We start from the raw sequence: 27,530 nt of genomic DNA, 5'->3' as shown, positions 1-27,530 counted from the left end.
CACTTGGTGATTAATTGGAGATAAGAGTCTCATGGACTTTCCTTCCCGGGCTGGCTTTGAATGGTGATTCTTAGATCTCAGCCTCTCCTGAGTAGCTAGGATTACAGGCATGAGCTACTGGTGCCCAGCCTGTTGTTTTTCTTTTTTAAGCAAGGTCGTGCTGTGTAGTCTAGGCTGTCCTGGAACTCTTAATCATCTTGCCTCTCCCTCCCAAGTACTGGGACCATAGGTGTGAGCTACGATGTCTGACTATAACTAACATGTATGGTATCAGATAAGCAGAGAACAGAATTTTACTGACTGCTAGATTCTCATATATTAGGTGAAGGATTTTATTAACTCTACCTTGAGTACAGAGGAAAACCCCAGCTTTTAAACAAAATACTATCTACTGGTGCAATGCTTTTTACATCGAAAGAATTGTACAAATTGAAAATGGCTCAACTCTTATGAAACATAACACCTGCTGGGCATGGTGTGTGTTCTAGTCATGGGGGTTTGAACTCAGGGCCAGGGCATTCTCTCTTAGCTTTATCACTCAAGGCTGGTGCTCTATTACTTGAGCCATAGCTCTACTGCTGGCTTTTTGCTGGTTAATTGCAGATAAGAGTGCCATGGACTTTTCTGCTCAGGCTGGCATCAAACCTCAATGATCAGATCTCACCTTACAGAGAAGCGGGGATTATAGACAAGAGCCACAGCGCCTAGCCTGGGCATGGTTTTGGGTTAGACTCTTGTCTGTGTTGGGAGATCTTTTCCTCTTTCCATTTTTCTTTTACTGTTCTTTTACAGAGTTCTGATTTGCAGAGATGTGTTCAAATGTATTATGTCAAAAAGAAAACAATGCAAAACTTACGAACCCAGGCCCTGGCCCATACTTAAGCATTTACATTATTACCAAGGTTTACTCCCAGCTTCCAATCTGCCATTTTGGCCAAAAACTCCTAAAACCACTTGAGTAGTGCTTCATGTTTTCTGTTTATGTTGTATTTTAAGATTCTTTTAGGAAAAAACCAAAATAGTTCTGCCAGTTGTGTTTCTGTGTTTATTGTAAGAAAATATTTGAAAAAGCCAGGCACTGATGGCTCATGCCTATAATTTTAGCTGCTGAGGAGGCTGAGATCTGAGGATCATGGTTCAAAGCCAGCCTGGGCAGAAAAGTCCAGGAGACTCTTACCTCCAATAAACCACTCAGAAAACCAGAAGTGGCGCTGTGACTCAAGTGGTAGAGTGCTAGCCCTGAGCTGAAAAGCTGAGAGACAGCACCCAGGCCAGAATTCAAGCCCTACAACCGAGAAAAAAAGAAAATCTTTGAAGAACTATGAGAGAAAGTTGGAAAAGGAGAGAGTTGAAATCTATTTGTTTACTTACTGGTGACTTTGAGGTTTGACTTGGAGCCTTTGAGTTTGGCTAGGTAGGCACTGTAACCACTGAGCTACACGTTCAGCCCATGGAGTTTACCTTTGAAAGGTCTTTAAAAAACTGAATGATTATCTTACTCAATAACTGCTTTTCCATTCTTAGGATAGTGTCCAAAGTTCTGGAGAACAACAAGCTGCCGGGTGCAATTTGTTCTTTGACATGTGGAGGAGCAGACATCGGGTAGGTGGAGACTGCAGAGTAGCTCGGCTGAAGGAACGCGGTAGATGATCAGGAATCACTTTTACCATGTGACAAAGCCAGTCACTGAGGAAATGAGATGGTCTCTTGAGCTACTGTGCTATGCACCTCCTCCGGCGCCTGCTGTAGCAGTGTGGGACCTCTATTAGCCAATGAGGAATACGGGTTTTATTTGCCACCGTTTATAAGGGGTTTATTATACATACTAGACAAATGCTCTACTGCTGCGCTACATCTCCAACTATAGAGTATTTATATTCTGAAGTAACAAACGGCTGTTCATGACTTCTGGCGCTTGATTTCTGAAGGTGCTTAGAGACAAAAGTGGAGTGCTAGAATTATAGTCTGAGATTACACTTTCTGAGGAACTAGCCCATTGACTGAGTTTCTCAGTGGACCAGAAAAGGGAGCCCTGGAACATAGCCTCTGGTTGTTTGTTTGTTTTTTTTGGTTCTGGGGCTTGAACTCTGAGCCTGGGCATTGCTCTGTCCCTGAGCTTTTGTGCTCAAGGCTAGAGCTCTTCCACTTGAGCATCAGCTCTATTTCTGGCTCTACCATTAATTGGAGATAAGAGTCACATGGACTTTCCTGCCCACACTGGTTTTGACCTGCGGTCCTCAGATCTCAGATTCCTGAGTAGCTAGGATGATAGGTGTGAGCCACTGGCACCTGGCTTAAACATTTTTTTAAAATATATTGTTTAATTTTATCATCTTCACTTGATATTAATACGTTTAAATTTCACATTTAGAAATCTTTAACATTTAACATTTGTGTTTGTTTTAATTTTTTTGGTTGGCCGTGGGGCTTGAACTCTGGGCTTGGTTGCTATCCCTCAGCTCTTCAGCTCAGAGCGAGTGCTCTACCACTTGAGCCACAGCGCCACTTGCGACTTTTTCTGCATATGTGGTGCTGAGGAATCGAACCCAGGGCCTCATGCATGCAAGGCAAGCACTCTACCACTGAGCCACCTTCCCAGCCCTTATCAATAGATCTTTATACTGATTAATACATAGTTGATAGTTGCACAACCATCATCACTCTCTTATTCCAGATGTTACTCAGGAAAGAAATCCTATATCACCAGCAGTTATTTCTCACTATCCTTTCTTTTGCCCAGCCTCTGACAACCATTAATGGACTTTGTCTTTGTGAATTTGCCTAGTTGAGACACTTTGAAAAATTATTTTTATTGTAAAGGTGATGCACAGATAGATTACAGTTGTAAATGGAACCATCCTCTAGGTGGTATGCCTGCTTGGTTTAATGTCACAGCCTCTGTAAGCTGGGACTGGCTGTACTTGCTCTGAACTTGAATGGAAGTTGAGATTGTTTGTACTTGGCTTAGACTTTGACTTGGTGAGGTTTCTTAACAGTTAAGACTTATAAACATACTAGTATTGCTGAGGTGTTAGTCTTCTTCCAACACTTTACCTTACAACTGTATTTATTGGGCAGACTGAAAAAGAAGCAATCAGCTAGTCTTTTATTTTTTACAGATGAGAATCTATGCAGTTAGGTGTTCTCCAAATGTCTCTAAAACAAGAGCATTGCATTCTTTGACTCACTCTGTTCGGGCCCTCTGGGCTTTCTGTCCTTGATGATGGCCTTGGGACTGCTCAGTAGTTTCGAGCACTAAGCAGCAGCCCACCTGACGCATCAGTGAGTGTTCGTATATGTGTGCTGAACCTGGGGAAGTTAATCAAGCTGTCCAGCCCTGCATTAGATGGACGCTGAGACTTCCCTGCTTGGCTCCCAGTGAAGCCCTTGAAGCCCTGAGCCAGGAACAAAGAGGTTAAAATCAGTAATGTCTGATCTTCCTTCCTTAGAAGTAATTAGAAATCCCAGAACAGCCTTTATAAGTCAGCTTCTTTATAAAGAATACACTAGGCTGTTTCTCTCTAGATTATCTTTGTTTTTAATTTTTAGACGAATCATATAGTAGGTACCAAAAAATCCCCACGTGTGCTCACCAAGCAAATACCAGGACCGTATTGTGCTGGCAGTCCCTCCATACAGGAAAACCACCTTCTTTGGCTAACAGCACGCAGGTTGGCTTGTTTTCCTGTGTGAATCTACTTGTGAAAGGTGATTGCATTTTCACGATTTTTACCTTGAACCCTTGGGTTGGGCTTCCACATAGCCTTGGCGACTGTCTTGTAAGAACCCATTAGTGCTTTCCTGCTGTCCCTCTGGTTCTGTCATTGCTGGGTGTTTCTGCCTGGGTGACATGTCTGTCCTCCGCAGCACAGCCATGGCCAGAGACGAGCGAGTGAGCCTGCTGTCCTTCACCGGGAGCACTCAGGTCGGGAGGCAGGTGGCCCTCATGGTTCAGGAGAGGTTTGGTAAGTGTTGGCACTGTCATGAAGATCGGACTCTCAGAAGTATGGTGAAAAGCCTTACAGTTGTCTTCTACACTTTTTTCCTTGACCCATTTCCATGGAGATACTGCTTATATTTACTTAAATGTTTAAGTAAAAGGGTATAATTGTTAGTAGTTAAATATTAAGGAAGTCTCTGAGATAGGAGACTCATTAAAATGGGGACTCTTATGAAACAGGAGACCCCTTTTCTCTCCAGTAAAGAATAATAGGATCATGTAAGAGTTCGTCGCCTACCATTAAGTGGAATTGCTAAATTCATAGGACATTGTGTGCTTGTGTTTGAGGGAATTCACTGTAGCAGTTTCTGCAGCGGATGGCCTATATTTTATTTTTTTGGGGGGTCCGGTCGTGGGGCCTGAACTCTGGGCCTGGGCACTGTCCCTCAGCTCTTCAGCTCAAGGCTAGCGCTCTACCACTTGAGCCACAGAGCCACTTCCGGCTTTTTTCTTATGTGGTGCTGAGGAATCGAACCCAGGGCCTCAGGCATGCAAGGCAAGTGCTCTACCACTGAGCCACCTTCCCAGTCCTGGCCTATATTTTAAAATTATTTTTTAATATAGTTTAAAAATTGTGTAGTTGTACAAATGGGCTTCAGTTCACCATGTCAAACTATGAGTACAAGGCATGTTGATGAGTGTCATCATTCTCCTCCATCTCTCCCAACCCAACTCCTCCCTTTAATTTACCCAGTTCCATCTTCACATATGTATATTAAATACTGTGACTGCATTAGCCCACCCTTCCCATCTCCGTTTGTCAGCCCTGCCTCCCCTTTAGTCTCCTTTCCTCCTGACAACACATGTTCTAGCTTCCTGGAATTTATCTTGTTAAAATGTAAGTTATTTGAGGGAGTTACACTGTTTCAGTGTGTACCAGACCTTAAAGTTAGGCCTAGCATCAGGAATTCTTTATACGTGTTCATCAGATTGATTCACTGCTTATATTTCTCACCATTGGTCATTTCTCTCTCTCTAGCAATACATATGCAAACACAGTATGTGTGTGTCATTGTTGAGTTTAGTGGCAGTGGAAGGTGTGTTTCTTTGCCTCTGCATATTTCAGTGTATTTCATAAAGATAGGTTCTCTCACATAATTTTCTCATGATACAGGTAAAAAGATCAGGAAATTTGATGTTGATAAATAGTTATGCTACTTTATTAATCAGAATTTTAAAAAATTGAGATTAGGCTATAATTTGCGACTGTTTATATACGAACACTGGAATTAACTTATGTTTCTGTTTTTCTTAAAGGGAAAAGTTTGTTAGAACTTGGAGGGAACAATGCAATTATTGGTAAGGCGGCCCTTTGCTTTGCTTTGCTTTGCGTTCAGTTGGTATGTCTGTCGCTGCCATTTTGACCACTCAGCACTTGCTCAAGATGCTCTCTGCTATGTGGGCCCCTCGCGCCTGATTTCCACACTCAGGGATTTTACTTAGGAGATGGGACATAGGTTTGGGTTAAAGGCGTATATCAAAAAGGAAGAAAATTCATGTTAGGAAAACGTTACCTGTGCCCTAGAACTTGTGTGTGAGTCTTTGATCATCTGTAGTAGTGCGAAATAACTGCCATACTTCATTTTTTCCCTTGTTTTCTGAAAATTGGCTACACACGGGTTTTTCTAAAGTAACTTAATGATTTACTTAACTTGAAGATTTCTTTTGATTTCAGACACATTGGTTGATCTTTAATGGAATGTTAGGCATTTTTATGGCCTTAAGACATTGTTTTGCTATTTAATCTGTGGGTTTGAAGATTTCTTTTTTTTTCTTTTTCTTACTATTTATTGTTTTCCCCATGCTGGGGCTTGACGTCTGTATTCTTGCTTGGCTTTTTCGCTCAAGGCTGATGCTTTACCATTTGAGCTACCGTACTTCCACTTCTGTATTTTTTGCTACTTAATCGGAGTTAAAAGTCTCATGGACTTTTCTTCCTGGGCTGGCTTTGAACTGAGATTCTTAGAACTCAGCCTTCTGAGTATCTAGGATTACAGTTTGACCACTGACACCTGGTTGGACACGCTTACTTTACATGCTAGTGTTGATGCACTGTTGCTTTGTAAAGACATTGTGTGGTGCCGGTTAGCTGCTGCATCACCTGCCTGCTTGTCACACTGACGCACGTTGGTGCTTCTCAGCTTTTGAGGATGCAGATCTCAGCTTAGTTGTTCCATCTGCCCTCTTTGCTGCCGTGGGGACTGCTGGCCAGAGGTGTACCACTGCAAGACGACTGGTGAGTGGCCTACTTTTTGTTGTTGTGGTTTTTTGGTCCTTTTATCCACCATGTTTGAATGTCTGCTGTTGGTTAGGTATCATAGAGGAACTGCTAGAAAAAATATATTCTCGGGGCTGGGAAGGTGGCTCAGTGGTAGAGTGCTTGCCTTGCATGCTCGAGGCCCTGGGTTCGATTCCTCAGCATCACATAAGAAAAAAGAAAAAAGCCAGAAGTGGCGCTGTGGCTCAAGTGGTAGAGCGCTAGCCTTGAGCTGAAGAGCTGAGGGACAGCGCCCAGACCTAGAGTTCAGGCCCCATGACTGGACCCCCCCCCCCCAAAAAAATTATATATATATATATTCCCTACACATGATTTGCATCTATATGGTCCAGCTCACCCTTTTGTACATACAAATCAATAGAGACTTTTCCTACTCTAAGCTAGTGGTGGCTTCAGAGAAATAGGATTCCAGCAGTTGATGGAAAGTGGACTGGGGTTGAGACCTCTTTCTGGTTTTTCTTCTATAACAGTATGTAGGCAAAAGTCCAAGATCACATAGCAGGGGTGACCAGCACCTTGCCCTTGAGCCAAAATCACAAATTATAAATCTAAAATTATAAATCTAAATTAATTAGGGCAAAATATACTTTTTTTGTCACTTGTGAGGCTTGAACTCAGGGCCAAGATGCTGTCCCTGAGCTTTTTTGCTTAAGGCTAGCACTCTACCACTTTGAGTCACAGTGCCACTTCAGTTTTCATGGTTAATTGGAGGTAAGAGTCTCATAGGCTTTCCTGCCTGGGCTGGCTTCAAACTGCGATCCTCAGATCTCAGCCTCTAGAGTAGCTAGAATGACACACGTGAGACACTGGCACCTGGCTTTAGTCTTTATTTTATTTTATTTTTTTTTGCCGGTTGTGGACCTGAACTCTGGGCCTAGGCACTGTCTCTCAGCTCTTCAGCTCAAGGCGAGTGCTCTACTGCTTGAGCCACAGCGCCACTTCAGGCTTTTTCTGTTTATGTGGTGCTGAGGAATCAAACCCAGGGCCTCATGCATACAAGGCAAGCACTCTACCACTGAGCCACCTTCTCAGCCCTTTAGTTTTTATTTTTTACACAATCCCATTGAAGTTCTCAAAAAGAACCTTAAGATACGATAGTATTTACAGTTTATTTTGTTCATGAATATTAAACATACTCAAGCTAAGAAAGAAGCAGAGATATTACAGATAACTTTTATCCACACTCACCTGGTAAAATAGACAATGACATGCAAGCCAACCATCGCTCTTTGCAGCCTGCTTTAATTTTCCTTTGTGTTTTGGAGCAGATGCTTTGTATTTAGTGCTGAATATTAAAGAACATATTAGTCATTGCTCACTCTGGCTTCCATAGCAATTATTAGTGATGCATATGAAAAGAATCACAGTGTTATGGCCTTTCAGTGGCTAGGTCTCAAAATGACAACTCACTTGTCATATGGAGATTAATTCAGACTAACTCAGGTGATGTATGGCTTAGTACCTGTGCTAGGAGACTACAGCACAAGTCCCATGGTGCCTGGGTGGGTACTGGGGTGATTCTCACCTGATTACAGCTCATGTTAGAGATTGGCAGAGTCCCAGGCCAGCTGGTCTTGCTTTTATGGCTCAATGTCCAACTTTGGTATTTCAGTAACTATTAACAACTATTAATCAAGACTGTTAGGAAAATGAATTCCAGGTGCCAGTGGCTTATATCTATAATCAGTACTTAACTACTTAGGAGGCTAAGATCTGAAGGATTGTGGTTCAAAGCCAGCCCATGAAGAAAAGTCCAAGATATTCCATTTCCAATTGACCAGCAAAAAGCTGGGCTGGAGGTGTGGTTCAAGTGATAAAGCAGCAAATAAGTACTCAGCCCAGAGTTCAGTGTCATCAAAGAAAAGAAAATGATTCATCGTAAGAAATTGTGTTCTTTGCTATTGTATTATAACCTTGCTATTCCTCTGTAGTTTCTGCATGAAGGTATCCATGATGAGGTGGTAAACAGACTTAAAAAGGCCTACGCACAGATCCGTGTTGGGAACCCATGGGACTGTGAGTATCGGGTTGTGTTTTCAATGGTACTGCTTTTTACAAAAAGGTGATGTACAGAGGGGTTACAGTTACATAACTCAGGTAAAGAGGTCCTTTCTTTTTGGACAATGTCGCTCCATCCCTTGCTTTCTCCCAATTTTTCCTTCTTCTCCCCTCCCACATTTTCAACCTAGTGTCTGTTGAGTACCATTGCTGCATTTGTTCACCCTTTGTCCCTCCATTTCTGTGCTCACCTTACCTCCCAAAGACATATGAACGAACAGATGTAACAAAAAAGAAAGAAAATAAAAACAGCAAATGAGAAAACAAAACCCTCCTGTTTTCCTTTGGTACTGTTTTTGACAGTGTTTATGATCTTTGCTTTGAGAAGTTATTTATTTGTTGACATACATACTTAACTTTTCTGAGAGACTTGGAGGGCACAAGAAGAGGAGAGACCCAGGTGCTTGGTGCATGTTCCTGGGTGAGACTGGGAATGGCCTTCATGCAGCTCTTCCCAAGCTGGCTCTACTTTACAAGGGTCTACCTATATCTTCCTCATCCCTGGGGTTACTTTAATGTTTTGTTCACAGGCATCACACAAGCAGTCTCTACCTGTCGCTCTTAAACTGCATGCCAGCTCCAGAAACTGATGTTTTTGGAGATAGGGCAATTGCAATCAAGAAGCCAATTCTATCAATTCTGTAGTATTTATCTATCTATCTATCTATCTATCTATCTATCTATCTATCTATCTATTTATTTATTTATTTATTTATTTATTTATTTTCTGTCAGTCGTGGGGCTTGAACTCTGGGTTTGAATGCTGTCCCTCAGCTCTTCAGCTCAAGGCTAGTGCTCTACCACTTGAGTCACAGCGCCACTTCCAGTTTTGTGAGTGGTTAATTGGAGATAAGAGTCTCATGGGCTTTCCTGCTCAGGCTGGCTTTGAACCATGATCCTCAGATCTCAGCCTCCTGAATAGGTAGGATTACAGACGTGAGCCACCAGCACCCAGCTCTGTGATTTTGTTTTGTTTTTTTTTCTAATACTGGGGCTTGAATTCAGTGCCTTATATACTTGCTCAGCTACCTTGTTCATGGCTAACTCTCTACCACTTGAAATGTGCTTCAGACCAGCTTTTATGTTGGTTAATTAGAGATAAGAGTTTCAAGGACTTCTCTGCCTGGTCTGGCTTTGAACCTTGATCCTCCAAATCTCAGCTTTCTGAGTAGCTAGAATTAGACATGAGAAACTGGGTCCTGGTCCAATTCTGTACTTTTTAAAATTAAAATTAAAATTTATTTTATTTTATTTTTTATTTTTTGGGTCTGGTCGTGGGCCTGAGCGCTGTCCTACTGCTCTTCAGCTCAAGGCTAGTACTCTACCACTTGAGCCACAGTGCAACTTCCAGCTTTTTTTTATTCTGCTTATATGGTGCTGAGGAATCGAACCCAGGGTCTCATGCATGCAAGGCAAACGCTCTACCACTGAGCCACCTTCCCAGCCCCAGTTCTGTATATTTGATTAGGTGTTTTTGCTGGAGTCATTGCTCAGAAGCGGGATTGGCAAGCAGACCTATATCCATTGGATTTGCATCAGCCATCTGTGTATATCTGTTGCTGGCCACTCCTACTCATTTGCATAAGGCAGCGTTGAGTAGTTGTGATGGATAACACATCTGTGATGCAAGGCGTAGAATAGTTTCATCTGTCCCACCATAGAAGCAAGTTGTTGACTCCTGTTCTCAATTGAGAGGGTATAGGAAGGGCTTAGCCTGTTCACTAGGAAAGCTGTTATAATAATGCTGCTGCTTCCTGCAAAATGAAGAGCCTTCATTGTATCTCCCCAGCCGAGGTTCTCTACGGGCCCCTCCACACCCAGCAGGCAGTGAGCATGTTTCTTGGAGCTGTGGAAGAAGCTAAGAAGGCGGGAGGCACAGTGGTGTATGGCGGCAAGGTAACTCGAGCTCTGGGTCTTCCTTTTGCGTAGGCATAGTAAGCTTGCAGCACTGGGCAAGGGTCCTACTGACCTTCAGCTCCTCAGCTCTGTTCTACGTGGGGGAAGAGATCGTAAAGAACGATGATGTAAGTTGCATATAGTATATCTGGGCGGACACAGGAGAAACTGAGTCTTGGTTCCCTTTGATTTGGTTTCCCAGGACTTTGTATGGAAGGGGACCTCTGGTCATGACACCACAGAAGACTTTGTCTTCAGAGTAGCTAGACTCTGTGTTTATTAGTTATTTCAGGCAGTTCAGCCAGGGAAACACAAAAATAGGCCCTATTTTATTTTAAGCTAACGTAGAACTACATTTGTGTGTGATTCTTATTTTCTAGGATTTGAACTCAGGCTTGTGCTTGCTAGGCAGACACTCTACTGACTTTTTACTATAGTTATTTTTTAGGGTAGGGCCTGGAGTTGGTGCTGGGAGTGTCTGGACTGTGATCCTCCTATTTATGTCCTCTTCATATCCAGCATGACACACAGTGAGCCTCTGGGTCTGATTCATTCGTGATTTTTTTTTTTTTTTTTTTGTCGTGGGGCTTGAACTCTGGGCCTGGGCACTGTCTCTGAGCTCTTCAGCTCAAGGCTAGTGCTCCTACCACTTGAGCCACAGTGCCACTTCTGGTTTTCTGAGTGGTTTATTGGGGATAAGAGTCTCAGGGACTTTCCTGCCTGGGCTGGTTTTGAACCACAATCCTCAGATCTCAACCTTCTGAGTAGCTAGGATTATAGGCGTGAGCCACCAGTGCCCATTTTTATGATGGACAGCAAAGGTATTTTCTTCATGGATTGTAGGAATTTTGTTGTCTTCATCTGTGCAAAAGCTCAGAAAAGTAGATTACTGTCTGTACAGTGTAGTTTCATTTTATTTAATGAATCTGAAAACTCAAGTCTTGCACAACAGTCTGGTCTCCAGTCTCCAGTTCAATTCTATTTGGATAAGGCTTTTTTGTTTTTAGTCGGGTGTGGGTTCTGAACTTTAGGCCTGGGTGCTGTCCCTCAGCTCTTCAGCTCAAGGCTAGCGCTCTACCACTTTAGCCATAGCACTACTTCTGGCTTTTACTGCTTATATGGTACTGAGGAATTGAACCCAAGGCCTCATGTATGCAAGGCAAGCACTCTACCACTGAGCCACCTTCCCAGCCCCTGGACAAGACTTTTAAAAATTTTGTTCCAGCCAGTGGCTCACACCTATAATCCTAGCTACTTAGGAGGCTGAGATCTGAGGATCACAGTTCAAAGCCAGCCTAAGCAGGAAAGTCTGTGAGACTCTTTTTTTTTTTTTTTTTTTTTTTAATTGTCCGGTCGTGGGGCCTGAACTCTGGGCCTGGGTGCTGTCCCTCAGCTCTTCAGCTCAAGGCTAGCGCTCTACCACTTGAGCCACAGCACCACTTCCGGCTTTTTTCTTTTTGCTTATGTGGTGCTGAGGAATTGAACCCAGGGCCTCGAGCATGCAAGGCAAGTACTCTACCACTGAGCCACCTTCCCAGCCCTTTTTTTTTTTTTTTTTAATATTTATTTATTTTATTTTATTTTATTTTATTTTATTTTTTTTTGTCGGTTGTGGGGCTTGAACTCTGGGCCTGGGCGTTGTCCCTCAGCTCTTCAGCTCAAGGTGAGCGCTCTACCACTTGAGCTACAGCGCCACTTCCGTCTGTGAGACTCTGATCTCCAATAAACCACTAGAAAACTGGAAGTGGCACTGTGGCTCAAGTGGTAGAGCACTAGCCTTGAGCTGAAGAGCCAAGGGACAGCGCCTGGGCCTAGAGTTCAAGCCCCATGACTGACCAAAAAAAAAAAAAAAATTGTTCCTAAGCAGTCAATGTAATAGAAGTAGCCTTTGGCATTATATTAATTATTAACACAGCTCCATGCACACCATTAAGAATGGATACATGGACTCTTAATTAACACAAACAGGGAGAGAACAGAACTTCAGAAGCTCATTGGAAGATGGACCACACTCAGAGCCACTTGTAGTGGCATTGGGATACGTCATAGAAAGAGAGTCATGAAGTTAATGGAGACTAATTAGGAATTTGATTACATGGAGGTTGGTTAGAAGAATGTCTGTAATGTACCCTTCTGGAATCCTTGCTTTGCCACAGTATGTATTAGTCTGCAAAGGCTTCTATAACAAAATACCCTGGGCTGGGTAGTTTAGGCACAACAGAAGTATGTTTTCAAGCTTTGTAGTTCTGGAGGCTTGAAATCTACAACCAAGGTGTTGGCAAGGTTGGGGTTGTTTTTCTCCCTCCCTCCCTTTTTTCCTTCCTTTTTTTTCTTTCTTCTTGCTAGTACTAGAGCTTGAACTCAGGGCCTCTCATTTGGCCTTTTTGCTCATAACTGTCACTCTGCCACTCAAGCCACACTTCCATTTGTGTTGTTTTTCTGATTACTTGTATATAAGAATTTATGGGTTTGGGCTGGGAAGGTGGCTCAGTGGTAGAGCACTTACCTTGCAAGCATGAGGCCCTGGGTTCGATTCCTCAGCACCACATAAGCAAAAAGAAAAAAGCCGGAAGTGGTGCTGTGGCTCAAGTGGTAGAGCGCTAGCCTTGAGCTGAAGAGCTGAGGGACAGCATCCAGGCCCAGAGTTCAGGCCCCACGACCGGACCCCCCCAAAAAAACAAACAAAGAATTTATAGGTTTGTTTTCTTGGGCTGGCTCCAAACCTTGAACCTTGATTCTCAGATCTCAGCCTCTTGAGTAGCTAAGATTATAGGCATGAGACACCAGCACCTGATCAAAGGGTTAGTTTCTGATGAAGTCTTTCTTGCTTACAGATGGCTCACTATTGCTGTGTTCTCTGTGACTTTTCTCAGAGAGTGGAGAGAACTCTCCAAGTTTCTTCTACTTCTAATAGGGACACGGCCCGGATGGTTTTATTTATTGATGACTGTAGTTACCACTTTGAAGGTTCTGTCTCCAAATATGGAGCCTTTGGATTCATTAGGGTTTCAGCATATGAATTCAAGAGGGGACAAAATTCAGTTTATAGCACAGTAGGTACAGAATACCAACCTTAAAATTATTTTTGAAATAGCGACTTGCAGTTGGGTGCTGGTAATTCATGCCTATTAACTCTTGAGATCTGGAGGCTCTCCTGTTCAAAACTAGCCTGGGCAGAAAATTTCCCAAGATTCCCATCTCCAAAATATGCAGCAAAAAATGGGCTAGAGCTGTGGCTGAAGTGATAGAACACTAGCTACAAGCAAGCCAGCTGGGCATACAGGAGGCCCTGAGTTCAACCTCAGTACTAGCAATGCACAAAACAAAACATGCTTGTAACATTTTAAAAAATAAAGTCAGTTGTGATGCATAGAACATTCTCCTCCCCAACGATTCCTTTTTGCTATTTTTCTCTGATCAAGTAAATTAGAACCAATAGGAGGAAGAGATATATTTTAGTCAAGAAAAGAAATAACTTACGTAGAAGTGCTTTTTCTTTTCTCTTATTTGCTAGTCCTGGGGCTTGAACTCAGGGCCTGGGCACTCTCCCTGAGCTTCTTGTGCTCATAGCTAGCACTCTGCCACTTGAGCCACAGCGTCACTTCCAGCTTTTTTATTTATGTGGTACTGAGGAATCAAACCCAGGGCTTCATGCATGCTAGGCAGGCGCTCTACCGCTAAGCCACCTTCCCAGCCTTATAAATGCTTTTTCTTTCTTTCCTTTTTTCTTAGAAATGTAGACAAAGTTGGTGTCCTTTAGCCTCCACCTACTAGAAACCAAAACACCTTGAATCCTTTCATTTTATTTCTCTCTGAGGTGATGAACCGCCCTGGGAATTACGTGGAGCCTACTATCGTGACAGGCCTTGCCCACGATGCGGCCATCGTGCACACGGAGACGTTTGCTCCCATTCTCTATGTCTTCAAATTCAAGGTAGACATTCATCCCGTTTCTCTAATCCAAAGTTGAAGTAAATGAGAAGCTAGGGGGAAATGAAGGATGGTACGTTTCACTGGAGTAGCCCTTGGGAAAGCTTCTTAAAGTCACTGTGAGTGGGAAACATTGAAAGGTCCCAGGCTGGCTGCCAGGGAAACTGAGATGGGAGTTGACTGGCGTTGCTGGTTATGGAAGGTATGCATTTGTGTTCTGTATTGCCTTAATCTAAGCCATAGAGGCAGCCTCTCTCTGTCTCTGTCTCTCTCTCTGTGTCTGTCTGTCTGTCTGTCTGTCTGTCTGTCTCCCTCTCTCCCCCCCCCCCCCCCCCCCCATCCCTTAGCCTTTTCATTTAAGGTTGGCACTCTACCTCTTGAGCCACAGCTCTTCTAGCTTATTTGGTGGTTAAATGGAGATAAGGGTCTCACAGACTTTCCTGCTTTCCTGCTTGGGTTGATTTTGAACTGTGATCTTCAGATCTCAGCCTCCTGAATAACTAGGATTACAGGTGAACCACTGAGTCTGGTGAGGCAGGGTCTGTTAACACAGGAACTGGACAGTTGGACAGCCTGGTTGCGGGCCCGTGAGCACACACCATGAGAAGGTAAAGGGCAGTGTAAAGATACACTTCTATAATCTGCAGTCGGGGACTGGGCTGTGGTTATTTTAACCTGAGGCAGGCCCTGGCCAAGTCAGCAAATATTTAGTTAGTTTTAAGATTTCAGAGACTGAATCCGGGTGTGAATGTGCCATTGTGAGCAGGCAAATGATGGTAGGAATTGCGTCTTACTGTTTATTTATATCTTGCTTTAGGATGTCTCTCCATGTTCCATCTGTGAGACTTGTGAGTGTCATTTTGTGCTTTATGCTGTGTGGGGTTGATTTTGAGCTTTTGAGCAAATGTCCTTCTTGGGGTTTCAGTTGGCACATTTGTGAGTTGGTGATCGATAGTATAAAAGTTGTGTCCTGGGGCTGGGAATATGGCTCAGTGGTAGAGTGCTTGCCTAGCATGTATGCAGCCCTGGGTTTGATTCCTCAGCACTACATAAACAGAAAAGGCTGGAAGTGGTGCTGTGGCTCAAGTGGTAGAGTGCTAGCCTTGAGCAAAAAGAAGCTCAGGGACAGTGCTCAGACTGGAAAAAAAAAAAAAAAAGTTGTGTCCTAGGGACTGAATAAATGCAGACATCAGTGTGCTGTACAGGATAAAAATTGAATACATATTAGCCATTATAGTTAGTAGCTTGACTGGAAGACTGTACTAAGCTTTGCTCCTTAAAGTAGAATTGAAGCAAAACCTCTGTGAGTGTTACTTATTAATACATGATCCTGTCCTAAGAGAGGAACATAGAAATAGTAAAACTAGCTGGGCGCCGGTGGCTCACGCCTATAATCCTAGCTACTCAGGAGGCTGAGATCTGAGGATCGTGGTTCAAAGCCAGCCCAGGCAGAAAAGACTGTGAGACTCCTATCTCCAATAAACCACTAGAAAACCGGAAGTGGCGCTGTAGCCCAAGTGGTAGATCGCTGGCCTTGAGCTGAAGAGCTGAGGGACAGTGCCCAGACCCAGAGGTCAAGCCCCATGACCGACAAAAAAAAAAAAAAAAAAAAATAGTGAAACTAGTCAACTGGGATATTGGTTCTTGGTTTACATCAATTAAATCAGATTAATGCCAGTGAACTTTGTGTGTGTGTGCGTATGTGTGTGTGTGTGTATTTGTGTATTTGCATGTGCGTGCTCTCTTGCTCTTGTATACATCTGCATACATATGTGCGAATACTGGGGCTTGAACTCAAGGCCTTGTATTCTTCTTTAGCTTAGTGGCTCAAAGCTGTCATTCTAATACCTGAGCTCTACTTGCACTTTTTTTTATTTTGCTGGTTAACTGGAGATAAGAGAATCTCAGATTTGTCTGCCTGGGTTGGCTTTGAACTGTGATTCTCTTAGTCTCTTGAGTAGTTAGGATTCCAGGTGTGAGCCGTGAATATCCACTTACAGCAGTGAACTTTGACCTGAGCACTGTAACATCTAACAGCCTCCAACTGATGTCTGTTCTTTTAGAATGAAGAGGAGGTGTTTGCATGGAATAATGAAGTGAAACAGGGACTTTCTAGTAGCATCTTTACCAAGGATCTGGGCAGAATCTTCCGCTGGCTTGGGTATAGTTTTGTCTCTTTCAAACATTTATGTGGATCTCATTTGTGTGATGAGTGGACTTTGAAAAGATTGAATGGCTTTTTGTTTTTGTTTTTAACATTGATAGTCTTTGGGCTTCATCTTATTTTGATTTTTAAAGATTCCCTGTCATTCTCACCATTCCCCTCCTTCTACATAGACCTAAAGGTTCAGACTGCGGCATTGTGAATGTCAACATTCCAACCAGTGGTGCTGAGATCGGAGGCGCATTTGGTACGTAGGCAACCATTTCTCTTTTTCAAGTTGGGCTGGAAATTAACTTGCTTTACTTAGTATCTGCTTACGGTGTGTGTGTATTTATGTGTGTATGTGTTTCTGTACCAGCGTTGGGACTTGAACACTAGGCCTGGGTGCTGTCGCTTAGCTCTTTTGTTCAAAGCACATGTTCTACCACTAGAGCCACAGCTCCACCTGTGGCTTTTTGTTGGTTATTTGGTGATAAGAGTTACAAACTTTTCTGCCTGGGCTGGCTTCTTAGGGAGATCCTGAGATCTCAGCAAACTGAGTAGCTATACTAGCAGGTGTGAGCCACAAGCACCCGGCAATAGGAGCTTTTAGAACAATCATTAAGAAATTGAAACATGATTTTGTTTTCTGAGATGGCTTTATGTGATCTGTAACAAACAAAAAATGCCAATTCCATTTTTGAGGTTACCGCCAGAGTCCTGTGTCTTCTGCTGAAATGTTGTATCAGGCCAGAGCAGAGGCCTCAATCCAAGATACGGAAACCCTGGAAGGTAGCCGTTGTTTTCTCAGGAGAAGATTTCATTCCCCCAAACCACTAAAAACCCCTGCTCCAGAGCCAGAAAACTTCACATACACTATTCTGTGTCTCTTTTCAGTGGGTATTACAAATAGTAAGCAGATCTTTTTTTTTTTTTCAGTTTTTTTTTCTTTTTTGTAGACCAGGCTATCCCCAAACTCATAATCCTCTTGCCTTCGTGTGCTGAGTGCTGGGATTATAAGTGTGCACTCCTGTGTCCTGCAAAACCATCACCCTGTGCCACGTACTATCTTTGATACATGAAATGCGCAATTGCTTTTCTTATTCTGGTCCAGATTTTCTTTTCTCTTAATAAACAATGAGTTATTAATGCTTAAACTTACAAATAGGTGTTTTTTCTTTTTAAAGAAATCCCTCCTTATCAAGCATATATGTTTTACTTATTAAAAATTATCCAGAGTTTTTTTTCTTGTTTTTTTGTTGTTGTTTGGTATAGAATTACTGTTCAGTGTGCAGGTGTGAAGTTTCCCTTTCAGCCCTGTCTCTGCCTGCTGTGTTTTGTGTGTGTATATGTGTGCGTGTGTGTCCTTGCTCCACTGTGAACCTTTAGTCTCTGTGTTAGCCCGTGTGTGCTCATTCTGTCTGGGTGCTTCCTCTTTCTTAGAGTTGTGAAAACATCTTGTAATGGAAAAAGCAATCTACTTCCATTTTCTTTCTCCTTCCCTCCCGTAGGTGACCTTGGCAGTTCTGGGTTTGGACTCAGGCCTTGTTATGACACTTCCTGAGCACTGCCATTTGAGCCATGACTCTAGCATTTTTTGTTTTAGTTGTTCGTTTATTTTTGAGCAAAGGGTCTTGTCTTTTCTTCCTCTCTGGCTAGCCTGGACCACGAACCTCCTGTTTCTGCCTTCTGTGTAGCTAGAATGACAGGTTTGCAGCCACCATGCCCAGTTTTTTATTGTTTTATTTAGGTCTGGGCTGGCCTCTTTCTGTGGTTCTACCCATCTTAGCCTTCCAAGTAGCTACGATTTATAGACATAAGCCCCAAAACTCGAGACTCATTTTAAAAATTATATGCATTCAACACATATGCATTATCTAATATGTTTATATTTACATGTCAGACAATCAGAATATTTAGATAAGCATTAGGAAAAGAAAATTCTGTTTCCAGTGTTTCAAGGTTTCCATGCACAACATTTTAATTATACAGTTACTGTTATTTTCCTTTTGTTTTTTGATGCTTTTCCTCGTAACTCCATCTACTTTCTTTACCCTTTCATGTCCCTTTTCTGTGTGTTTTGGCGTGGGGTGTGTGGAAACTTCTGTGGGCTGAGTGGAAGTAGGGAAGGGTGCTTTCCTTCTCCCTTTAACCGCACCAAATAAGTGCCAGAGAGAGCAGGAGCTCCTAAGACCTAAGAGGCCGGCTTCCTCTGTTTCCAGGGGGAGAGAAGCACACGGGCGGGGGCAGGGAGTCCGGCAGCGATGCCTGGAAGCAGTACATGAGGCGCTCCACCTGGTAAGGAGGGGCCTGGGGGTGGGGGTGGGAGGGCCTCCAGCCTGGGGAATGTGCTGTCACCTCCTTCTTTGTGTTGTTGCGGCTCGGTTTCACTTCATTTTAGTTTGCATTCCACAGCTCTCTCCTTTTAGACCATTGGTTTGCACTACAGTTTTGAACATCCGTAGTGTAGAATGCATGCTCCAAGGTTGGAAAAATTGTGAGCCCTGGATTATAGGATGAGCCACCATCACCGGACTGCTTGGTGTTTTTGATGCCAGTACTGGGACTTGAACTTGAGGCCTCATTCTCGGCTTTTTGCTCACTGCTGGCGCTCTACCATGTGAGCCATAGCTCTATTTCTGGCTTTTTTTTTTTTTTTTGGTGGTTAATAGGAGGTAAGAATCTCATGGGTTTGTCTGCCCTGATCAGATCTCAGCCTCCTGAGTAGCTAGGTTTACAGGTATGAGCCACTGAACCTGGCATAGAAATAGCTTTGATTGCTGGGCACTGGTGGCTAACTTTTTTTTTTTTTTGGTTGGTGGCGGGGCTTGAACTCTGGGCCTGGGCGCTGTCCCTCAGCTCTTCAGCTGAAGGCAAGCGCTCTACCACTTGAGCTACAGCGCCACTTCCGGTTTTCTGGTGGTTTATTGGAGATTAGAGTCTCACAGTCTCTCCTGCCCCGGCTGGCTTTGAACCGCGATCCTCAGATCTCAGTCTCCTGAGTAGCTAGGATTACAGGGGTGAGCTACCAGTGCCCGGCTGTGGCTAACATTTTTAATCCTAGCTATTCACGAAGATGAGATCTGAGGATCATGGTTTGAAGCCAGCCTGGGCAGGAAAGTCTGTGAGACTCTTAACTCCAGTTAACCTCCAAAGAGCCAGAATTGGAGCCATGGCTCAAGTGGTAGAGTGCTACCCTTGAGAGAGAGGAAAAAAAAAAAGCTCAGTGACAGTGCCCAGGTTCTGAGTTCAAGCCCCAGGACTGGCACAAAAGAAAAAAGAAAACAAAATAGCTTTCCTCTAAGTATAGAATGTGGGTACAGGGCCATGTGGACTGTGTTGTAAAAGGGTGCTGTGAGGACCCAGGACCAGTGTCCAAGTGTCATTTCCTGCTTCTTGCCGGTGCTGTGCCCTGGCTGGCTTCCTCGGCCTGGCGCTTGCAGCCTTAGCCACAGTGGCTGGGCTGGGAGCCTCTGAGGGGCGTGGACGGTGCTCGCCAAGTCCTACGCACGCAGTGCTGCTGCTGGCTTTGCCTTTTTTGAATCAGTGATATTCCTTGAGGTGAACACTTAGTGATGACTTTCTGAACCTTTGAATGGGGTTGATTTTCCTCTCAGGAAAAGAACCAGGTGATCCTCCAGCTGGCGAGCTACAAAGAAGCTTCTATTTCATATATTATCATTTATTTTCTTTCTGTCCAACTAAGGATATTTGTCCCCCCACACTCCCGTAATCCAGTAAACCATTTATTGAAAGAGAGAGACAAAGTGACAGTTTTTATATTCTGTGTCCTACTTAAAAGAAAAGCTGAGGGCTGGGAAGGTGGCTCAGTGGTTAAAGCGCTTGCCTTGCATGCCTGAGGCCCTGGGTTCGATTCCTCAGCACCACATAAGCAAAAAGAAAAAAGCCGGAAGTGGCGCTGTGGCTCAAGTGGTAGAGCACTAGCTTTGAGCTGAAGAGCTGAGGGACAGTGCCCAAGCCCAGAGTTCAGGCCCCATGACCGGACCCAAAAAAAAAAAAAAAAAAAGAAAAGCTGAGTTAGGTGTGTGTGCATGACTTCCAGCCTCATTTTTGTGCTTTTCTTTTGTAAAGCTGAATTCATAGTAACATCTTTTTTTTTTTTTTTTTTTGGTCAGTCATGGGGCCTGAACTCTGGGCCTGGGTGCTGTGCCTTAGCTCTTTAGCTCAAGGCTAGTGCTTTACTTCTTAAGCCATAGCACCACTTCCAGTTTTCTAGTGGTTTATTGGAGATAAGAGTCTCACGGACTTTCCTGCCTGGGCTGGCTTTGAACTGTGATCCTCATATCTCAGCCCCCTGAGTAGCTAGGATTACGGGTGTGAGCCACCAGTGCCCGGCTACTAATATTCCCTTGTATCCTGTTTTTTCCCCATGAACTTACAGCTTAACATAAGGACAACTGCATTTTTTTTAGTAGCACGAAATCCTCCTGTATCATGAAAGTGATGTCTGTCTAACTCTGTTTCTGTTAGCACCATCAACTACAGCAAGGACCTTCCACTAGCCCAGGGAATCAAGTTCCAGTGACGCGGTTCACACGAGTTGGGTATACTGAGGCATTCCCGAGGCTGCGCCAAGGAAGACCGACCAAGAAAATGGGGATTTACCCCGAATAAATGCAGCTTTTGGAACATGATTGTGATGAATTATTTCTAAGGGCCCCGAATCCCTGGTAAATCAAGACACTCATTGTTAAACAAGTCAGAATAAAATGTTTATAACACAAAGCCACATTAAAAACCCCACAACAACAGGTTGGATGCATCTTCATGTCACAGCTGTCTGTTGTGTTTCTCAGAGTCACTCATTTGGTAAGTACTGGCCGTGTATGCCATGCGCCGATTCCCGGTGTGCAGGTCCCAGTGCATCCGTGTGGCTGCTCTCAGCCTTATTCTGCTTCCCTTTGCTGCTCTTCTATTTTACAGCCTCTTCCCTGGATACTGTATTTCCCCACTAGTCCATGCTTTGTTTTGTACTGGAGTACTTCTCACTGATTGTTTTGAAGGTAACTGGGAGAGGAGGTTTTTTTTTGTTGTTTTTTTTTTTAACCTATCAGAGCTCAGGGTAAGGAAGCCGGCTAGGTCACAACATTGGCAAGAAGCGGGAATGACACTCCAACAGGAAGATACTTAATCCTCAGGCTGACTGGGTATAGGATTCTGGATTGAAAAGAAAGTCTTCCCCTCTATTGGACTGTCTCCATAGCATTGGTATTTTAGTTATTAATGTGATTTTGAAAATATGTTATGATTCCCCATTCCCAGCTGACAAATGAATTTTTGTCCCTGTTACATTCAGTTTAGAGTCCTTCACATGGTATCTAAGTGATCATTAGACCTAATCTTCTTATTTTTTATTTACATTTTTATTTTATTTGCTGGTATTGGCATTTAAACTCAGGGTCTCAAGCCCTTTGGTTTGTTTATTAGTTGACTCTACCACTTGAGCCACACCTCCAGCCTTGCTTTTTGCTGATTAATTGGAGTTGCACAGACTGATTTATTTATTGTTACTATAAAGGTGATGTACAGAGGGGTTACAGTTAGATAAGTCAGGTAGTGAGTACATTTCTTTTTGAACAGTGTCAACTCTCCCAGTTTTTCCCCTGGCCCTCCCCCACAAGTTGTATAGTTCATTTTCCAGTGTCTAGTGAGTGTCACAGTTTCATTTGTTCACCTTTTTCTCACCATTTCTTGTACAGACCTTTTATCCAGGCTGTCATCAAGCTCAGATGCTCACATCTCAGCCTCCTGAATAGTTAGGATTACAGGCATAAGCCATGGCACCTGGGTTTTTTTTAACTTCTTTTTTTTTTTTGGTCCTGTCGTGGGGCCTGAACTCGGGGCCTGGGTGCTGTCCCTCAGCTCTTCAGCTCAAGGCTAGCACTCTACCACTTGAGCCACAGCACCACCTCTGGCTTTTTTCTTTTTGCTTATATGGTACTGAGGAATCGAACCCAGGGCCTCAGGCATGCAAGACAAGTGCTCTACCACTGAGCCACCTTCCCAGCCCTTTTTTTAAACTTCTTATCTCTAATACGGATATAGCAGTTTGCTTCTCGGTTACCAGTTAAGCCAATCCCTGCTTCGTCAGCAAACAGATAAGTTTTGGAAAGCCGGATTGTTAGACTTAAAAAAATCCTGAAGGGCTGGGAAGGTGGCTCAGTGGTAGAGTGCTTGCCTTGCATGCATGCCATGGCCCTGGGTTCGATTCCTCAGCACCACATAAGCAGAAAAAAAAGCCGGAAGTGGCACTGTGGCTCAAGTGGTAGAGTGCTAGCCTTGAGCTGAAGAGCTGAGGGACAGCGTCCAGGCCCAGAGTTCAAGTCCCATGACTAGACCCCCCCCCCAAAAAAAAATCCTGAAGACAAAACGCAAATGAATCAGTCCTTAGAGGTCAGCCTCAAAGAGCAAACTACTGGAGACTATGTTATCTAGAGGCTGATTACTTTCCCAGGTAGATTAGATATGAAACAGGTCCAACAACCATTTCCATTTTGCTATTTGCTTGCAAATCCTTCCAGATAGGCAGAACTCTGCATGACATTGGTGCCTTTGTCATACTGACCTGTAGGTGGCACTGCTGACTAAACCTCTCCATTGAGCAACATACATTGAGCTGTTTTGTCTGGGAAGGAGGTGAACTCAGCCTCGTGCTTTTCTGAGCTGCCCTTCCCTGCACTGTTCCCTATCCTATCTCCTCTAGCCTTTTTCCGAAATGTGAAAGAGGAAAACAACATTTGCCTATAATTGCAGATTTCAGTCTTCTCTTTTGAATTAGTTGTAATTAAGTTGTTTTATTTTCTATTATTCTGTCCTTTCTAGAACTGGTTCTGACTAAGGGCCTCACGTTCTTGGTTGGCTTTTCACTTGAGGCTGGTCCTCAACTACCTGAGGAATGCCTCCACTTCGAGGCTTTGCTGATTAGTTGGAGATGAGTCCCTTGGATTTGTCTCCTCAGGCTGTCTTCAACTCTCGAGCCTCAGATCTCAGCCTCTTTAGTAGCTAGGATTACAACACTCAGCTACCAGTTGTCACCCATCCTTAGTGATCATGCCGAGTTTTCATTTTGAACAGCTTCATAGGGCATTCTTCAAAAATACTTAATGTAAACCCATTAATTTTTATGACAATCCTACAGAGCAGATACTGGAATGGTTCTCATTTCATTGAAAAGAAAGAGATACAGAGAGTTTAAGGAATTTATCCCGTGTGATACACAGCTGATACACGATAGGGCTGAGATTTGAATCTAAGTAGCCAGATTGGTGAATGTAAATAGTGCACTGGAAATGGTGGCGCTCTTAATTGTGCTCTTAATTGATGCGCCTATTTTAGGCTTCCCATCTTAAGCTGGTATTACAAGCATTTACCGCTACACTGCATTTCTGTTGACATGGAGCTTCAAGAAATTATCTGCCTGGGTTTCCTTGAACCATAAGCCACCTGATCTCAGTCTCACACGTAGCTAGGATGACATGCACGGGCCACTGTATCTAGCTGTAGATTGAGAAGGGGGTCTCACATTTTCTTTTGGGCTGAGCTAGTCCTTGAATCCTAATTCTCCTGTTCTTAGCCTCCCTAGTAGCTAGGATTTAAAACCCACTAGTGCTTACTTAACTTTTTTTTTTAACATCACAAACTTAAAATTGCAACTATAGTAGTTAGAACTTTTTTCCCCTTTAAATTATTTGAGAATGTCTTGTCAATCTGATACTCCATTATTCCCCAAACTTTCCAAGATAGATTGTGATGACATTTCCCGTGAAACTGCAAAACAACCGTGAAAGTCAGAATGATTGTATTGCTAGGCAGCATTTAAATTTCAGATTCCAATCAACCAGTCTTTAGTTGGGGAGGCCTGGTAGCAAAGAAGTATCTGTTCTATGTTGAGAGCATGGAGTAGAGGCTGAGGAAAACCAGCTGCCCCTCAGCTCCACCTGCTGGCGGAAATGTCCTTCCTGCTCTTTGCTCGCCTGTCCCTTAGTGCTTCACCTGGAGTCAGCTGACATCTTTTCAGAGATGATCATCACCCAGCCTGCAGTGAGAAACCCAAGCAGCACCCGTCTTCTGAGAGCAGCCCTTCAGCAGAAAATTCCAAGTTGGTGAGAAGGAGGTGGAGGAGATGACTGGAGCAATGGGACAGCTGGCCATGCCGGCAGAGACACAAAAGCCTTTGGGCAGTCAGTGGGCAGGATGGAAAGCGGGGTGATGGAAGGGAAGTGGGAGTCAGGGAGCAGGCATGATCCGGGTGTGAGCTTCTGGCATGCACGACCTCTCTGCTCATTTCCTACTCTCTGGCTCAGTGGCTTTTCATGTTAGGGTCTTAGGACTGTCAAGAGACCTGGATTTCATTCCCAGCACTGGGGTGTATAGCACTGGGAAGACCATCTCTCTTCCCAGGCCTCATATTCTCCCATCACCTACATACTTTTCTTCTCAAAGAAGTACAAATGTGATACTGAATGCAGAAGCTTTCTGTGTCATGAGTGCTGACACCTGGTGTTATTGGGGGAGGTGCTTGGTGTTTCCTGCTTTCTGTGCAGAGCTGGTCCTGGCCTAGATCTTCCCTGGGGCACTAGCTTTATAAAGAGAGAGGCCCAGAAGTCTGATGTGGGTGCTGATGACTCACATTTACAATTCTTGCTCCCTAACTCAGGACAGCTGACATCTGAAGAATCATAGTTTGAGGCCAGTCCAGGCCAGAACTGCTTTCTAGACTCCAGCTCCAACATAAGTAGCAAAAAGCAAGGGTGGAGCTGGAGCTGAAGTGATAGATCTCCTCCAGCAAAGCAAGCAAGCCAGGCAAGCAGAAGGCTCTAAGTGAAAATCCCAGCACTGACTAGAAGTTTGGACAGTTGGGGCTTACTGACAATCCAAGCTTCATTTTTTTAGCAAACAAAGCCTAAAGGAGTTCACAGACTTTGGGTTTTAGTCTTTTATTTGGCAGTCAAAGACCTTGGAGGTTTAGAAAAGTGACAAGACAGAGAAAAGAACTTGGGTCTCTACTGGTAGGTAAGGGCCCTGGAGGAAAGCCGGTGACGTGGCTGTCTCCCACCTTTATTGTGTCCTTCCTAGCAGAGAGGGCAGGAAGGAAACCCTTGTGAATTTGTTTCCTGCTTTCAGGACAAGACAGGAAGGTCAGAGAGCATTTTAGAAAAATCTGTCTGCAGTTCACAGCAATCCTCATTCCAAAGAGACATCTGCAGGGGAGGTAGATTCGAGGCTTGAACTTGTTTGATCTTGGATTGCAGTGAGCTGAACACCTTTTGATTGACTTTGAAACTCTTTGTCTGGAATTCAAAAAATATTTTTCCGGTTATTTTTCTGTTGCAGAGATCAATTTCTCTTTCCTGGGTTCCTTTAAAAGATTAAAATTTTCTCTATTGCCTAGGTAAACTTTTCTCATGTAAGTAATTTCCTTGAGACTGGAATGTTTTTTTATTCTCAATACTGATTGCCTAAGTATGTTTAGCACATCTTCTTAGACATGAACAAATAAGGAAAGTCTGTCTTTCTTATTGTTATTGTTATTATTATTATTATTCATTGCCAGTCCTGGGGCTTGAACTCAGGGCCTGGGCACTGTCCTTGACTTTTCTGCTCAAGGCTGGCTCTCTACTATTTGAGCCACAGCTCCACTTCTGGCTTATTTTTATTATCTTTAAATAGTTGTACAAAGGGATTGCCATTTTACAAAGTGTTTGTGAATTCAGTACATCTTGATCATGTTACCCTTTCAATGTTCTCTCCCTCCCTCCTGCCCCTTCCCTTGCTTTTAATTTTGCAGTATATGCAATGAATTCTTGACCACATTCTCCTCTCTCCAGTCTACTCTTACCTCTCCCTTTACCACGCCCCCTCCCTCTCCCCTGCTTCGAGTATCCATTTCCTTATGCTTATTTTGTCAGGCTTTGACTTTGTCTTTATAAAGAACTGTGCTATTTGAGTTCTCCGAAGAGTCTGCCATACACCACCCAGCATGTTTTCAGGCTAGTCCTAGCTACCACAAATGAGGTAAGCCATGGAACTTTGTCTCTCTAGAACTGACTTCACTTAGTACAAGTTTTTTCCAAGTCTTTCTATTTCCTTACAGATTGTACAGTATCACTCTTAGGGACAAGTAAAATTCCATTGTCAATACATCCTACATTTTCTTGATCCATTTGTCCATTGAGGGGCATTTGGGTTGATTTCATATCTTGCCTAAGGTGAATAGTGCTCCAACAAACATGGTTGTGCTGGTGGCTTTGCTGTAACCTTGTTGTCATCTTTTGAATAAATGCCCAGGAGTGGAATGGCTGAGTTAAAGTGTTTTTTTGGTGGTTAATTGGACATGAGTCTCATGGACTTTCTTGCCTGGGCTGGCTTCCAATTCTAGTCCTCAAATCTCAGCCGCTTGAGTAGTTAGGATGATATAGGCATGTAGCACTGGTGCCCAGCTGTTTTTTTATTTTTTATTTTATTTTTTAGAGCATTATTAGCTCATGGGGAGGACCTAATTTGCCTGGAGTTCTGATCAATTTTAGACAGATGTCATGAAGAGTCAAGCAGAACCAAGGGAACAGGCCGAATGATGACTTATGCCGGAGCACAAAGGAGACAGTGCCTAGGATGGGGTTCTGGGTTTGGCTCTCTAAAGAGAATTCCAGCAAACGTTACAGTTCAGCCACTGTCTCTGCAGGTGCGCCACTGCCTGTTGCATCCCATCCGGGAATTTCGCACTTATCCTGCATGATATTTTCATGGTGATCTGCTCATGTGCGTTTGATCTGTGCTCTGTTTGCAAGATGGTAGAGGGTTCATTGTTGTCACCCCAGGAAGACCACACTGCTGGCTAGGCCTTGCTTCTGCACACACAGAGGCACACACATAGGAAAGTCCCTTTATGAGCTAGGTGCTAGTGGCTGACCCCTGTAATCCGAACTACTCATGAGGCTGAGATCTAAGGACTGCAGTTTGATACCGGCCCAGACAGGAAAGTCCATGAGACTCTTACCCTCAATTAGCTACCAAGGATCTGGAAGTAGAGGTATGGCTCCAGTGGTAGAGTGTTACCTTGAGCAAAAAAAGAAAGCCCAAACTAAAAAGCAGTATCTAGACCTTGAGTTCAAGTCAGTACAGAAACACAAAAAAGTTCCTTTGAAAGAAGCAGATTATGTAAATAGGGTTGTCTTTGGAAGTATATCCTGTTAAAAATAAAATGC

At 43.6% G+C, this 27,530-nt stretch overlaps 1 protein-coding gene across 1 annotated transcript in view; it reads left to right on the top strand.

Annotated features, from left to right (window-relative positions):
• Window positions 1-20,957, top strand: part of LOC138818213 (alpha-aminoadipic semialdehyde dehydrogenase-like) — a 33,510-nt gene extending 12,553 nt beyond the window's left edge. Inside the window, exons 8-18 of the mRNA XM_070009197.1 lie at window positions 1,525-1,602; window positions 3,868-3,965; window positions 5,258-5,299; window positions 6,142-6,236; window positions 8,210-8,294; window positions 10,126-10,232; window positions 14,050-14,166; window positions 16,226-16,323; window positions 16,500-16,573; window positions 18,528-18,603; window positions 20,797-20,957. Of these exons, the coding sequence (XP_069865298.1) occupies window positions 1,525-1,602; window positions 3,868-3,965; window positions 5,258-5,299; window positions 6,142-6,236; window positions 8,210-8,294; window positions 10,126-10,232; window positions 14,050-14,166; window positions 16,226-16,323; window positions 16,500-16,573; window positions 18,528-18,603; window positions 20,797-20,851 (925 nt within the window). The 3' untranslated portion in view covers window positions 20,852-20,957. The remainder of the gene's footprint in view (window positions 1-1,524; window positions 1,603-3,867; window positions 3,966-5,257; window positions 5,300-6,141; window positions 6,237-8,209; window positions 8,295-10,125; window positions 10,233-14,049; window positions 14,167-16,225; window positions 16,324-16,499; window positions 16,574-18,527; window positions 18,604-20,796) is intronic.
• The last annotated feature ends 6,573 nt before the right edge of the window (window positions 20,958-27,530 follow it).

The sequence above is a fragment of the Dipodomys merriami genome, unplaced genomic scaffold (genome assembly GCF_024711535.1).
Source record: "Dipodomys merriami isolate MVZ:Mamm:240054 unplaced genomic scaffold, mDipMer1.0.p SCAF_72, whole genome shotgun sequence".
Classification (NCBI taxonomy): Eukaryota; Metazoa; Chordata; class Mammalia; order Rodentia; family Heteromyidae; genus Dipodomys; species Dipodomys merriami.
Note: the sequence above shows the minus strand (reverse complement) of the source record. Positions and strands in the feature narration are given on the sequence as shown.